The sequence below is a fragment of the Taurulus bubalis genome, assembly GCF_910589615.1.
Source record: "Taurulus bubalis genome assembly, chromosome: 14".
Classification (NCBI taxonomy): Eukaryota; Metazoa; Chordata; class Actinopteri; order Perciformes; family Cottidae; genus Taurulus; species Taurulus bubalis.
Window position 1 is genome coordinate 27,102,085 of NC_136602.1, and position 15,522 is coordinate 27,117,606.

The following is a 15,522-nucleotide window of genomic DNA, read 5'->3' on the forward strand; positions in this document are numbered from 1 at the left end:
CAGTTGGTCACTGGGAGATCGGTCAGGCATAAGCAATCAGGCCATCAGATACTCCCATCCACACCAGCAGCAGCACAATTAGACCCGAGAGTCCACCGTCACCTGACAGCAACGCCCGCTACAGACCCAGTCACACATCTCGGCGGGCATTGTGCACATGACAACATATTCACAGGCCGCTACGAACCATTACGTTCAAGCACTTCGGTCCTGACTCTGCATCTCATTATGCACATATGCAAAGTGATGAGGACTTGGAAGGAAAGTCCAGAGCCATACTGAACTCTCAAACGGTCTGTGATAACCTTGTCACAGCAATTTGAAGAAATAAAAACAATAAATGAAAATAACAAGTAATGTTGTCAAAAATGAGAAAACAGCAAATGCAGAAACTCATGTAAGCACAAACTGGGTCAGTAATATAGCAGTTAGAAGTAACAAACTATGCTCCTTGTAGCTAATAAGTTATCAAAACGAGTTTACAAGGTGTCCCTAAAGATGATGCCCATATGTACTGTGCAACAAGCTCGTCTGCGATGCCTGTGGCACTGACTGGGATGTCTATGGACAAGATGCAGCGGCAGCGCAGACCATGGGAGTGACGCATTGCAGGTACAAACACACCAATCAGAGAGCGCGATTTCTTTCAGCTACGTCTTGTGCCCCATCACAGAGTAGCAGAAAGTATTCATACTCCGCTATGTAGACCCTCCAGCAATACATCATGTACATTTTATTTTTTACATCAAAACATTAGCCGTGGTCCCAAATGGGTGTTGCGACGATTTCTTGATTTACTTGTGCAGCTATTGATTAATTCAAAAGCGTTTTTGATTAATTTAATAACTGAGGAAAAGGGAAGTTGGCGGAGTGATATAGAAAAGAGGAGGAGTTTAGGATAGCCGTTAAAGGCGAGTCCAGTTGCCTCTTCCTCACTGTGTTCATAGAGATTGTCATTCTGCGCAGGCTTTGTGTTGGCTTTGGTTTGTTACGGATTTTCTCTGAACCAGCCGCTGCATCTACATCGAAATGGTAAGAAAAAACGGATTTATTTTTATCTCCAGTCTTGAGTTAGTCGAAAGTCCCATAGTTGTTGTTTTTATGTGCGAAGTAAATGTCAATTAAACGTAACCAGTAGCTGAACTGAATCTATGTGAACTACCGCAGTGCTGGCAGAATAAATGACAGCTTGCTAGTGGCTAGGTAATGCTAGCTTGTAGACAAAGCTAACGTTAGCTAAAGACGCGTTGGTCTGCATAAATACTTGGCTTTAGTAAGTTAAAACCTGTGTTCCCACCGTTAGCGCAGTCACACTTGAAGCAGTGCAGCACTGGTGGCGTTAGTTACGTACCCTTGCAGTGTTTCTTTTATGCCAGTCAATCCGCATTTTTTTTAACGTGAATGTTGGCCGAACATTTGTCCCCGTAATGTCAAGTATGAAGCTATCTTAATGATAAACAGTCGGTGCCGTTAAAGTGACTATTTGCCAACCGAGGCCTTGTTTGTGACGACTGCAGAATTTGTCGTTTATTTTGCCTAAAGTGTGCAGGTCTGTAATTGAGAGCCGGTAAAGGGTAGCTAGCTAACTTTGGCGCTTCCTAGCTAACATTTACCGCCAAATTGTAAGTCGTCCATTGTCAGTGGTTAAGTTGGCGTCGTCGAACATCCAAATGTAAGTAACCTAGATCTAACCAGCACGTCTTATATTTGTTTTCCGGTCTCCTAAATTAAGTAACGAGCGTGTTTGCTCACCGACACGAAAACGCCTCTTTCCTGTTCGGTTAGTCGTAGTGTTACATTTGCTGACAGCCATTGTAAACTCCAGAATAATTTCCAACGTAGAAGGATGTGCCTGCAACGTTTATAACTGAATGGGCGGCCCTAACTGTGAGGTGATTCTGCAATGGAAAAGCTAACTCTTGATATTTTTGTATTTTACAGGCTGATCAGCTTACAGAAGAGCAGATTGCTGGTAAGACATCGCTGCATCTTTCCTCATATCCTGCAGAGTGGCCTGCTTTATGGATCGTTGCATCCCCTGCAGTGGATTTATACTTTTTCCTTTTAAGGCGGTCCACAGGGCAGCCTACATGGTCATAAAACAGGAATGAATGAAACGGCTGTTGCTTGCTGGCTCTGAAGTGCAGAAGGACTCCTTCATGGAAAGCTTTGCATTTTCATGGTTGCCATGTAATGTATGATGTAATCTGGAAGGACTGTATATTCTGGTGAGGTGTTGGCAATCACCTTTTACATGCTGTTTGTGATGTGTCCTTTGCCCTGGGTGTGTTTTATTAAATGGAATGATCCAGGAACAATTGAAATTTGGACCTAATATACTGACAGACCTAGATGCTGTAATCTCTAATTCATGCAGTGGTGTGCGCGTCAGGGCATTGCAGCCAGTATGCACTCTGGGACACTTGCTGTAATGTATGCAGTGCATGTATAAAATGTGGCACAGTTGTAGCGGGTTCCCTGATTATATATTCCAGCTTCCGTTTACTTGAATCAGCTTAGATCTCAGGTTTCACAATGTGCTGACTATACTCTTGCTGTATTACATGGCATCCACTTTTAGTTGCTTGCTCTTTTGCTGACTCGTGCCAGTGTTTAGATTGCTAGTTTGTATGAACAGCATGACATGAGCGTGCCCTATCATGTTCTGCTGACTGAAATTTACAGTAATTTAAAGCAGTGAGCAACTGCAGTGATGTGGCATTTTCATGGCCCCTATCAGGATTTAGGAACCTCCACCCCCAGCATTTACTACAGTTGCTGCAAACAGCAGACCTTTCTCATAACAAAAAGGGTGCTGTCCTTGTCTTTAATCCTCCAAGTGGTAGTGCAGATTGTAGATTTATGATGCTGCCGCATGACATTGGCCTCATCACTCTTGATTGTCATGGTTTGCTCGTCCCTCACGGCTCCACCAAACCACACAGGATGTCATTTGCTGCACCTTCTCATGGTCGCTGCCCTTGTTTAGCCAGAAACGACTGCAGTTGGAACTCAAAACAGAAGGGCTCGTCAGCATGCTTTAGCTAGTTTATAACAAACAAAAGTGATGCAATGCCCCTTTAGGCTTGCGCCAATTCAGGGTTTGGGTAAATGTGATTTGCAGACTTAAGGAAAAGACAAGTTTGTTATGCAATTTGGGATGACAGCTTTTACATGGCTTTTTAATCTATGCATGTTGTCATAGATTCAGTTTTTTTGCTGGGTCTTTATATTGCCACAGCCTGCATTATGCCAGTCTGTATATCCAGCTATAGGTGCAACACGCTGCCAAACTGAAGAAGCCCGTTTTTTATTTTTCTCCATCAGAATTCAAAGAGGCATTTTCGCTCTTTGACAAGGATGGAGATGGCACCATCACCACCAAAGAGCTGGGCACAGTCATGCGCTCTCTGGGCCAGAACCCCACGGAGGCAGAGCTGCAAGACATGATCAATGAAGTGGATGCTGATGGTGAGAACCTAATCCGTCTTTAAAAAAACAACGCACACTTGCTAACCGCACACATACAGTTGCTGGTATAGTTAGAAATCCCTCAATGTTTTATTTGTTTTTGTATACAGGAAATGGAACGATAGACTTCCCAGAGTTCCTGACCATGATGGCCAGGAAGATGAAGGACACAGACAGCGAGGAGGAGATCAGAGAAGCATTCCGTGTCTTTGACAAGGTAAATGCAGTCTGCACTCAGACACGCACATCTATGCAGAAGTCGCAGCAGTTTTTAAAATGTGTTTACTGTCGTTTTTAGGATGGCAATGGATACATCAGTGCTGCTGAGCTGCGCCATGTGATGACAAACCTTGGAGAGAAGCTGACTGATGAAGAAGTGGATGAGATGATCAGAGAAGCAGACATTGACGGAGATGGACAGGTCAACTATGAAGGTTTGTTGATGTGTGACTGCTCCATATTTTGAGTTGGTTTGGGTCAATCGCCTGATACTGAGTCGTGACATTTTCTTTTCTCGCCCCTGCAGAGTTCGTACAAATGATGACGGCGAAGTGAAGGCCTTGTACAGATTTCGTATATACATAATTTGCCTTTTTTTCTTTGTGTAATTTATCTGTAAAATCTTAATAGCCCCCTTCGTCCCTGCCCCCTCTGCTGTCCAAAGGAACTGCATGTAAACTGCATAGGCTCTTGTCCCATGTCCCTTTCTTTTGCTGTCATGGTGTTTTGGAGTGACAGAATGGTCATACAACCAGATGCCTGTGGAGGCCCCTGGGAGCCGGAGAACTTCGAATCTTCCCGTCTTGTGTGCTCGGGGTCCCTCCACGCATGGCGACATTGGAAACCTGTCAGCTGGTTGTCACTTGGCAACCCTGTTGGCATGGAAACAATGTAGAGGAGTTTAAACTCTGCATGGACTACGGACAAAGTATATATGGAAATCTCTCAGCATTGCACTACTGCAAAAAAAATGACACGGGTGTATCTCCTAGGTACTCGTACAAACTCTTTTTGTATCTGCTGTTCTATATACCAGAAAACGACTAATCTTACCATGCTTTTTAATGTTTTACTCACTTTAACTTTTTTCTTTTTCTTTTTATGACCTCTGGTCATGCCTCAAATAATCCATTCCAAGTTGTATATTTTTGTTTTCCAATAAAAATTACAATCTACCCGGTTTTGAAAATTGTCTTGTTTTCTCAGTTATAATGGATCCTTGAGTTTGTATACCCTGTAATAATTCCCATTTTTGTATTGAGGACAGGATGCTCCGTTTTTGATAGGATCTTTTTTTTTCTTGTTTCTTAGAATACATATGAAATGTTTACCCATTTAAATTGTCCCCTGTTAATTTCCAAAAGCACTGAGAGCATCAGCCAATGCCTCTTAATGTTCAGATAAGCTCATATCAAATCTGTATTGTCATTAAAATAAAAGCACTGAGTGGGATCAACGGCTTCTATTTTGAAGTGAACACAATGGTACTTGACATTGAATTTGCCTTGCACTGTCCAGGTCCCTTACTGACTGCATAGGCCATGTGTTGTCTGCTACTGTTAGCGCAGCACCATGTGGAAGCTTGTCTGCCTCATGTCTTACTTGGCATTTGCCCCAATCACGCGGTGCAGGTGATTGAGCGTACATCAGAAAACATGGTGTAAATAGAGGTGTACCTGTTTTAAGTTTAATTATCATTTTTGTTCATTTCTGATTATTGAGTTTGTTACAGTAGCTTGCAGAGATACTAAGTTTGTTTTGATGAATGAAAAAATAAAGCTCTATTGTGGACCTCAGCGCTGCCTCCTGTGTGAATTCAATGCTATCTGCGTTTAGTTTGTGCCATTGATCCTATGCAGCGGGTTGGGACTTCTGCTTTTGTAATGGTTAAACTAGAAACACTTTGTTTTCTAAAGTTGTGATGTTTCTGACCGTTGGTAAGCAGTAAGGGCTGCAGTTGTTTGTCTCAGTCATGCATTTCAGCGGTCCCTGTGGATCCACATTGAAACATTTATGGCATTACAAAATGCACTTCACAGCTTAAACACAGACAATGACGCACAGTGGTAGTTTACTTGAGTTCCCTTGATTGTGTGTAGTTTAAAGAATATCTAATTCAAGGACTGCACAGTAAAGGCTTCGGTTGCAACAGAGACTAACACGACATTTTCGGGTGAGAATCGATGACAAGTGGTTCTCATCTTGTCCAAACCTTAATAAAAAACAACTCCCAGCTAAAGTGTCATCACAGTCTACTTATAAGAAGCTGTTAATTACACCGCACATCACAACACTAGGCTGTCCGTACTCCGGGTGCTGTGAAAAGGGAGATGTACCCGTAGAAACTCAATCAGACAATGGCAATTTGCTACCTGTGTTTTTTTGTGAGTGTGTCTCCCTGTGTACTCTCGGGCCACACGTGTGTGTGTGTGTGTGTGTGTGTGTGTGTGTGTGTGTGTGTGTGTGTGTGTGTGTGTGTGTGTGTGTGAGAGAGTGAGTGAGTGAGTGAGTGAGAGAGTGAGAGAGAGAGAGAGAGGGTTTCTGCATCATACTTCATACTCCATGTCACAAGTATGATACTTCACACACAAAATAGAGGGTTGGTTTGAACGAGTTTCTCGGGGTAAGTATCACACTTAGAAACCTCCAGTGTTCCTCAAACACAGGTACACACACACACACACACACACACACACACACACACACACACACACACACACACACACACACACACACACACACACACACACACACAATTGTTTTCCATGATCATTGGACTAGAACAAAATAAAATGTCGTCAGATGGCCATCAGTCATTACTGTGACAACACACGTCCATGGGGTTGTAGCTCGCTGGGAAGCCGCGCACGCAGCTTTGGAGACAACCGGCCGGCTAGTTAGCCAGGTAGCTTGTCCTAATCCATAGCGGAGGGAATGAAGTGAAGGGGCCATTAGACCCACTGACCACCAGAACTCATGTTCTGTAACCAGTTTAGAAAGCATGGTGGACATTAACTTGGGGGCGGCTGGTAGCATTAAAACATGCTTTAATGCTACATGGCTTTGGGAAACGAGACAAGTCATCTCTCTTCCGGTGACAGCAATGTGCTTTCTTAACCGGACAGAAAAAGTTGCATCATCTGACTTTACCTCATTTTGGAAAAGTGCAAATTCGCCAGCACCTGATATTTGGTCAAATGTACATGTATTCAAATTTGCACTGGAATGGCAACGTTTGATCTTGATATTCTAATCAATAGCACAGTCTCCCCTCCATGATGATAATGAGGACTAACTAAACTAACTGCAGCATGTGCAGTGTGTACCCTGGTGCTTGCCTGCCATTGTGTCTCACTCTCAGTCAAATTGGTCAGCGAGTCTAAATTTAGCCCTCCACCAGGCCAGCTTGTTGAAAAATTGATCGATAGTCGCTGCTATAGTAACAGTCGTAGTTCTAATGGTGGTCAGGTGTCACTGGGCCTTCGGTGGGGCAGATAGCGAGCGACAATGAGTACGCAGGAGGCCGCCTCTAAAGCTGGTGACATGTCCTGGGGTGGTGATAGAACAGAAAAGGTAAGGCACTTTAAAGCCTCACAACTCTGTGTGCCACCGGATGAAACGTGGAGATGCATCAACACGTTGTTGTCATGGCGATGTCGTCGTAGCAGAAACACGCTACTATGTTTTTTTTGCTTGTGCCCTCTTATCGTCTGCAGGGCGATAACAAGGGGGACCTGTGTGGCCGGGCGAGCTGGTGGCTGGGAACACTGAAAGTAGGTGTTGTGTCACGCTGCTATGTTGGCTTCTGTGCACGCCCGGAAATAACTAGTTCCCAGTAATGTGTATGTGCACATGGTAGCCCTTCAGTTGATGTCTTTTATTGCATTGCACTATCCTATTGTCTAAAGTGCGCTGTCTGCCTAGAAATCAATTCAAACACTTATACGACAGTGGATCCAGTCCCTAAGTGCCTCGCAGTGCATTCGTGGTGATAATGCATACTAGACCTAATTAAATATCAGTTTATCTTAATGCGTTCCCAGCTCTCGGGCTACTCGGCTGGCTAACAGTAGGCCTTGTGGCTTGACAATTATTCTTTGTTTGTTTGCTGTACATTTACAGTACAGCAGATTTATGCAATAAATATTATGTATAGAAAGATAAATATAGAAAGATGCTACCTTGTGTGACATCACCAAATTATTGTTCAGAATTCAGTTGCATTCAACAATAATGATTGAATCTGCAAGCTCATCGTTTGATTTGCTCTCGCTAAGCGGCAACATTTATCATTGCTGATAAATGAAGCAGACTAGGAATTGCCAAAAACTGCAGTGCCTCAGATGGCCACTTGATGCCATAGACAAACATGATAAAATGCTCAACTTTACAGCACAAAGAAACGTGTTTACAGCCTGAGCGAACCTGAACTTAGAGGTTAAAAACTAATTAGCATTTGCGATATGGCGTGGCAATGTCCAGCTAATTATTACAGTTGCTAAAACTACATTTTGGCAATACAGTGTGTTTATCAAAGCGCCAGGCCATGTACATTCCCTAAACTTCTCTCCGGAACGTTTGCTCTCTTTCTGGCGAGCTTCAACAGCGCTCCACACTTAAGCCTAGTTTATGGTTTCTGTATGCAAACCCAGGTGCACGAGAACGCACGTTCAATTTAAGAATCCTCATTCGGGGGAACACAGCTGAGAATACTTTGGCTGTGTAAGAACCCATTTTCAGGCATTGTAAAATGTAAAAAACGTGCGTTTTCGTGCACCTGGGTGTGCATACAGAAACGCCCCGCCACCTCCTTATAAGGGCATGCAACTGAAGAGTCGTGTGCACAATCGACAGACTCCACAGGCGACGCGAAAGCAACTTCAGACGCACGTGCAGCGGACTAACTAAAACAGAAGACGCTGTTTGGTGGTGTAACAGCCGACGAGAAAAAACCCCACAAAAACAAACTCACGCTGATACTGTCACAGTTGATTAAAACCTCTATCTTTATTCCTTGTGCTAGCTTATGAACACTTCACCGTGCGACTACGGCGTCACAGCAAAGCCGGTGGAGAAGATTCCCTGCAAGTAAGCACTCGACAAACAGCCTCTCTTTAACTCTCAGATCATAGCGGAGCAGACAACCCAGGAATCATCCCTTGATCGCAACTACTTCTCCTACCCTCTCTCATCTGCTTACAGAACAAAGATGGAGAAGCAATCACCAACCTGCTCTCTCATTTTCTCTGCCTCTGATCATGCATGGCCTTACTCTTTTCTTCTCTCGCTGTTCTCTCCCCCCCTTGCTCTCTCACTGCTCTCCTCTTCTTGCAGGCATGTGATGTTTCGGTCGACCGTGCAGCAGATCAGCTTTCCTCCCGTAAGTGTCTCGTCACCAAGCTTAGTTATTAGGACCGTTCAGTCTTTCCATGGCACCACAAAAAGGCTTCATTACAATACACTTTCAATAGGCTTTAGTTACAAGCTGTGACCCGAATGTGAATGTAGTGCTGAACATGAGCTAGTTATGACAACCATAAGGGTCAAAGAAAACCGATCCCGCAGGACTGTCCGATTGTATCATTTGCCCCTTTCGGAGGCCCGTTAAGGCACTGCACTAGCTGCCCAGTCAGCTTTGGTTCATATTGCAGGGTTGCAGCCTCGGCCGTGTGTCCATGCTGGTAGCTGATGGATATTTGAGCCGTGCTGGCAGCTGCTGAGTGTTGACAGAGAAGGAAAGGCGCTAAGAAATCCCGGGGGTGTTATTACTGCGGAGTTGGGAGCAGTTTTTCTGCTGTTAGTGGTGTCACAGCGACTCTAAGACAAGTTTATCGTCAAAGGTTAAGCACCTACACAAATCCCACAGCGAAGTCAACCGAAAGACAAGATATTTGGACAGCTGACCTGGTGTGGACGGGCAGATGTTAGCCGATCAAAATAAAGTGGAAATTAAACCAATGGAAGACATGGAGACAGGAAAAGAAAATTATTTGACTTGAGCCTCGCCTCTTAGCCGCAATAAAATGAGTTCCACACATCCCCTGCCCAAAAAAACAACCTCCAGTGAATATGGGGAACACAACAAAAAAATATGTATTTATTCTGTGTGTCCTAGATTTACACGGTTTGCTTTTTTGCAATATCGACTGCACGTGCTGCTCAGAAGGAACAAATCCTTTCTTGATATTCAAGCCTGTTTGAATAAAGGTCATAATCCCAGATATTTTCATACGAATAAACAGTGGCGGCTGGTGGCAATTTCTTTTGGTAGGGCCGTCTATCCCAGTATGATTCAATGCAAAAAAGGTATCACGCATTACTACTTTGCAGTTAAATATGTAACATTTATTCCAACACTTTAACACAATAAGGACATCTTATTAATACAATTCATTATATTATTATTAGGGATGGGTATCGTTTGGGTTTTTCCCGATACCGGTGCTAAAACGATACCGGTGCCTAAACGGTGCCTGAACCGATACTTGACTTCAAACCTTTTAACTTCAAACTATAAACAATATATTTAAAAAAAAAACATCAGGTGGCCTGATTGGGACCGTGTGCAACAGAACTCCACTCAGAAACTGTTGGCTTCTACATACTCTGCTGCTTTACTGGACTACACGTCATCATTAATATCAACTGGGAGAGCTTTGTTCCAACAAGCCGAGCTCCTGCATGTCTGCCCTGATCTCTGAGTGATCTGCTGTGTGCGTGCACAGCTCCGCCCCTTGAGCCCCGTCTCTGCATGAGATAGAGGGAGCAGTGAGTACCTCTGACTACTAAAAATACTAAAAATATGCAAAATCGTGTCGTTTTTCACGTACGGGTTCCGCCCTACCTTTTTAGTATTGTGCAACATTACAGAGTAGTGTAAAAAAAGTATTTAAATTGGCTCAGGCACCGAAAGGAAGCACCGAAATCCTGCTCGCACTCTGTAATGTTGTTAAAATGCGAATAAAGGCCCTCCTCTCTCTTGCTGTAGCACAGAAGAGATAACACCATTAAGTATTCTGCGTGAAAGCCTAAACACCTGCTGGGCGTATTTGCAACTGTTGGTCAGCCTATCCCTTTGGTCCAGACTGATTCATGTCAACAACTATTGGATGGATTGCCACAAAACTTTGAAGCAGGCCCCTATAGTCCCCAGAGGATACACCCTAAGGACTTTGGTGATCCCCTGACCATTCCTCTATACCACCACCGTAAGTTAACATTTTTATTTTTGAGTGAAACATCACAACCAATTATTGAATTGATTGCCTCATGAAAGAAAAGACAAAAAATGCAGTTGATTTGAGGGGGACTGTATTGAAATGTCTTGGACGCACCAGTCAAAAACGGGTCAAAGTTTTCAAGTTCCACAGACATTCACAGCATGTGCCAGTTACCTCCGCTCCGCCGCCGCACAGGAGAACGTTTCTAATGTGCTGCGCACCACTTTGGGAAAGTAGGCCAACGCACACACATAGTTTTACTATCCTGTGAAATACACCTGCATTAGCACCTCTGGGAGCATCAGGCAGGTCAGTTTTCCGAGGATCAAGGGAAACTGCCGACCGGGATCAAATGGCATGTAGTGGTAGCAGCCATCCGAGGAGCAGAGGAGAGGGAAAGACACCTTCCTGCCTCCCTCTGTCAGAATAAAAGAGCAGCTGAAAATGAAAGGATGGTGCTGTGTTCAGGGACAGGGAGACAGTTTTATGTCTGAGGAGGAGGGTAGAAGGAGGGGTGATGCTATTTATGCATGGCACGCCGCTGGTGATGACCAGTATGTGTGTTAGTGGGTAAGAGGAAAGGAGAACTGAAAGGCAAGGAGCGAGAGACAGAGACCAACCCTTAAGCACAGATCAGATGAATGATATGTCAAAGGTCTAAACAACATGGGTGCCTGAAAATAGATCTGGTGTATATTGTCAGTGTGCCAAATTGGTTTATATGAGGTCCATAGGTGAAAGAATGTAACTCTTATTCGGCTTTAAAAACGTGAGAGGTCACAATGTAGTTGGTGATATACAAATGCTAACATCATCGGGTTTGGTCTGATTGGACCCCTCAGAGCACAAACTTTATTGTCCAGCCGAGGCAGGAAAACGGTCTTTGGTCGTGAGACCAAGACCAGGAAAATATAAGTTGTGCAAGACAAAAATAACATGCTCCCAATAGTACAACAGTCCTTGCATTAATATACAGGGCTCTCAAGCGTCACGCATTGAGCGTGACTGTCACGCATGTCGGTCTTAAGTCCCGCCCTCCCGCCACACATCGTATTTCTCACGCTGAAAAAAACCTCGAGGCTATTTAATGTGCCGCAGCACAAACATGACCTGGTCGCTGCCCTCACCATGGAGGAATCAAGCACGTCTCCCCGAATCCCCTGCCAATCAATAAAAGGAAATGGGCGACACAAATAGCCAATCAGAAAAACGTATCTGAAAATAAAGCTAATCATAAAGCTAAAATAAAGCTAATTATAATAACAATATGGGGGGAGGGGAGCTGGTCTGTGGGCATAAGGGATACATACAGGATATGTCACTCTTACCCGTCTTAAAAACTTGAGAGCCCTGAATATATATTTTATTAAGGTGCATGTTTTATACTGGAAAAGCAACACCTTGTCCTTTAAAGGAACTTGTACTAATGCGGAGTAACATGATGTTAGCAGTTAGCTAAGTAAAATCCGGACATTCTGCTCACTGTTTCTCCTTGTGTCCTTCACTAAATGACTAAGAGTGCACACAAGTTAACTGTGTTGCGTTATTTTGTTTGTTTAAGTTTCTTACCTGACCAAAGGGAGGAAACCACATTTGTGATGTGCTAATGTGTACATGCTAGCCTTGGCCTGCAACATATTGAAGGTGAGATATATCACGTTCGGCTAACGTTATGTTGACTGTCATTGGTTTTTAACCCATGGCATCACCAAACCTCTGTCCAATAAATGAACTACTTACTAGTAGCTAAAAGCTACTGCTAACTGCAGTTTTCAATGAAGATAATGCTGAAGAAGAAACAAGCTAGCTACCTATGCTAAACGGCTAAAAATACAAGAAGGTATTGCATGCCAAGTTTTGTCTGCTACACATTTAGGTTAAAGCAGGCCTATAGCATGCTTAGTTTATGTTTCATCAAGTTGGTTTTAACTTGCTGGATTACCAAAGCTCGGTTCAATAACCAAACTACTTGCTTCATGCTACTGCTAATTGACATTTTCATTAAAGCTCATTTTGTAAAAAAAAAGCAAATTGAAGAAAAAACACTACAAAACACACCCTATGTGCTCAGATACTAATGATTACCTGCTAGACTGGGTCGACAGCATATTGAGGCTTGATCAAGAAATCCACTCTACGGTACTTCACATTTAGCTACACGTTTTCTGTAGATGCACACAGGTCGAACATGTCCAACACTACATTAGTAGTCGCAAGGCTAGTTAGTGTCTGTCTGTCCCTAGCGTAAGATGATTACGTTATACTTTTTAAACAGTTTTATACCCTCTCAGGTGCATTATGGCAGCAACACTCTTGATGAGCGAGTAAAAATGTGAATACACTAAGGTTTCAATTGGATTTAATGATGTTATCATGGATTTTGTGGAAGTTTAAAGAGGTAAGTTATGTTTTTATTAGATCCTGTAAGTGAAACGGAACATCGAGCCGACTGGAAGTTGGGCTGCCTGAACACGGAGGCCATAGACCCGTCATTTAGCCTCTTCTTCCACGACATTCTCTAGTGTGGACCACCATCCTGTCAGCCCAAATGTGACCCGGCCTTGTTTGTAAAAATAAAAAGCACAAAAGAAAGCAATATCCCAGTCTCTTATTACTTGGCGCAATGTCTCTCTGTATGTCAGCGAGGGATTTCATGGTCTGCCAACAACATAATAAACCACATTCGTTGTGCTCAAATCGTTTTAGTGATGCCGGGCCAGGGAAGCAGAATGATCTTATCTGCAACAAAGGGTACTTCATTCCACTTAACTACATGTTCCCAGTACTGCTCCCTCATCTCTCCTCTCCCATCTCTGTCGGCAGTCGGGCTGCTTTGCCTTCCTACTATCTCTGCCCTGCGATGCACTCAGGAGGAGGAATGCTGCTCAGCGATGCGTCACATGCACATAGCTTAGTGTGGCATGTTGCACCCTCAGATAACACATTCAGCATTACGGGCCAAGGCAGTGGCACACAATAAAACAGCTATTCTTATCGCTACCAACTCTTTCCTTTTCTTTTGACGAAACAAACAATGGCGGCCAGTAATGTTGGGACACAAGAAAGCAGTGGCGACAGGAATCACCATCCGCGTGTTGAAGCCAATGCTTAATGTTTTTCCGTCACCTTGCTTAAGCGCAATTCCGCAGGGTGAACATTTGCAGAAGCCATTCGATCCTCTCCCCACATATCGACCTCAGCGCTGCTTTTCTTTGAGCCGCACCAACGTTATCGCAGGCACTACTACTTGGCATGACTCTAATCCTCACCACTCTGTTTCCCTTCAGTTGCAGACACTCAAGAGCTTGAGACAGTTCAAGAGCCGGGCTCTTATTCCCCCTGTCATTATTCTGGAGACAAAGGAGCCGCACACTTCCACCCGGAGAGGAAGACAATCTTATTAACACGGGGCTTTGCATGCAGCCTCCAGAGGGGCGTTTCTACTACTTGTGAGGGAGACGCAATGAGGGCGATGGGAATGTGTGCTTGTGTGATGAGCAGCCATTCTGCCTGTGGTCAAGGCACCAAGCCCCCAGTAATCTCTGTCTCTCTCGCCCTCCATTCTCACTGCAGTGATCTCCACGGTCCAGCACTGATCTCTGACATATGCCTCATACTGACGACTTAACACCCTGCGTCTCCTACAGCCTGCCTCGACCACAGGCATGGCCAGGCACCCGCTCTTTCACTGTCAATCAAGATCATTCATCGCATTGTACGGCTGCGTGTGTATTCTTCTGAAGCCAATGTGTGTGCGTGGCCCCCCACGCACACACATGTACACACACATTGGCCTCTGAAGAATACGCACATGTGTGCATAGGCGATACCTTTTGCTTTAAACAGAAACATAGCTGCAAACAATCCTGCTCACACATGCGCACACACTGTACACGCACAACTATGGGCTAGTACTACAAAAACTACTACTTGCTTTTTGATATTTGAAAAGTAGTAATTAAACCTCTACTGAAAGATGGTAATAGTAAATGGACCTTGTAATCATTCACCCATTCATACACTGATGGCAGTGGCTAAGGTGCCACCTGCCCATCAGGAGTAACATGTGCCCAAGGACACATTGACATGGATCGAACCGCCGATCCTCTGATTGAAGGACGACCTTGCTAACCACTGAGCCACAGTCGGCCCAAGATCAAAGTGGATCATCCCTCTGCAGAGAAAAAATGATCAGGATGGCAATGCACAAAGCCTACCACACACACAATCCCTTCGTCTGTGGAAGTGTTTCCTGTGGCGAGGAGGCGGTTTAAGAGGCTGGCACAGTGGAAATATATCGGTCACAATATGTGGTGTCAGGGCAGGTTGCACTGGCAGCCCCCATATATCAACTTTGGTTCTTCGGGGGCATGGCTTAGTGAGATCCGGTCTGCGTTTAGGAAGCAGTGTGTTGCAGCCTGGCAGCTTACAACAGGAGGGGACCCTGCTACTCAGTGGTGTGGCTGGAGCCGTAGTCGAGAGGACGTCAAATTAACAGCTAACTCGGGGCAACATGCTGAGAGAATGTGACCCTGCTCACAGTGATGAAGAAAGGCAGACGGCTGGAATTTCCTAAAAAATGTGATGTTGCACAACAAGAATACGCATAATCCAATACTACTGTGGGACAAATGCCATTATCAGTTGCTGAGTCCCAGCTAAAGGTCGCAAAAACAAACAAGCAAACAGAGGAGCCATTGTCTGCCACTGACATTGTGCTGAACTAAAATGGCCTCCCAGTGTTGCTCCCTCGCCGTATTACTCGAGCACCTGACTACAGAGAGAGGTGGCAAGTTCAGAGGTGCTGCTCCCTCTGCCTCCATTAAGTCCA

At 44.4% G+C, this 15,522-nt stretch overlaps 1 protein-coding gene across 1 annotated transcript; it reads left to right on the forward strand.

Moving 5' to 3' along the window:
* The first annotated feature begins 944 nt into the window (after window positions 1-944).
* Window positions 945-4,646, forward strand: calm2a (calmodulin 2a (phosphorylase kinase, delta)). Its single transcript, XM_079230087.1, has 6 exons — window positions 945-1,032; window positions 1,942-1,972; window positions 3,328-3,471; window positions 3,582-3,688; window positions 3,770-3,905; window positions 3,998-4,646. Exons 1-6 carry the CDS (start codon window positions 1,030-1,032, stop codon window positions 4,024-4,026), a joined length of 450 nt encoding a protein of 149 aa, XP_079086213.1. The 5' UTR covers window positions 945-1,029; the 3' UTR covers window positions 4,027-4,646.
* Window positions 4,647-15,522: the final 10,876 nt, after the last annotated feature.

Excerpts from the sequence above, each read along its gene's own strand:
- calm2a (XM_079230087.1), top strand. Across the intron at positions 1,973-3,327 it reads TACAGAAGAGCAGATTGCTG|AATTCAAAGAGGCATTTTCG; the intron begins GTAAGACATCGC and ends TTTCTCCATCAG. Across the intron at positions 3,906-3,997 it reads TGGACAGGTCAACTATGAAG|AGTTCGTACAAATGATGACG; the intron begins GTTTGTTGATGT and ends TCGCCCCTGCAG.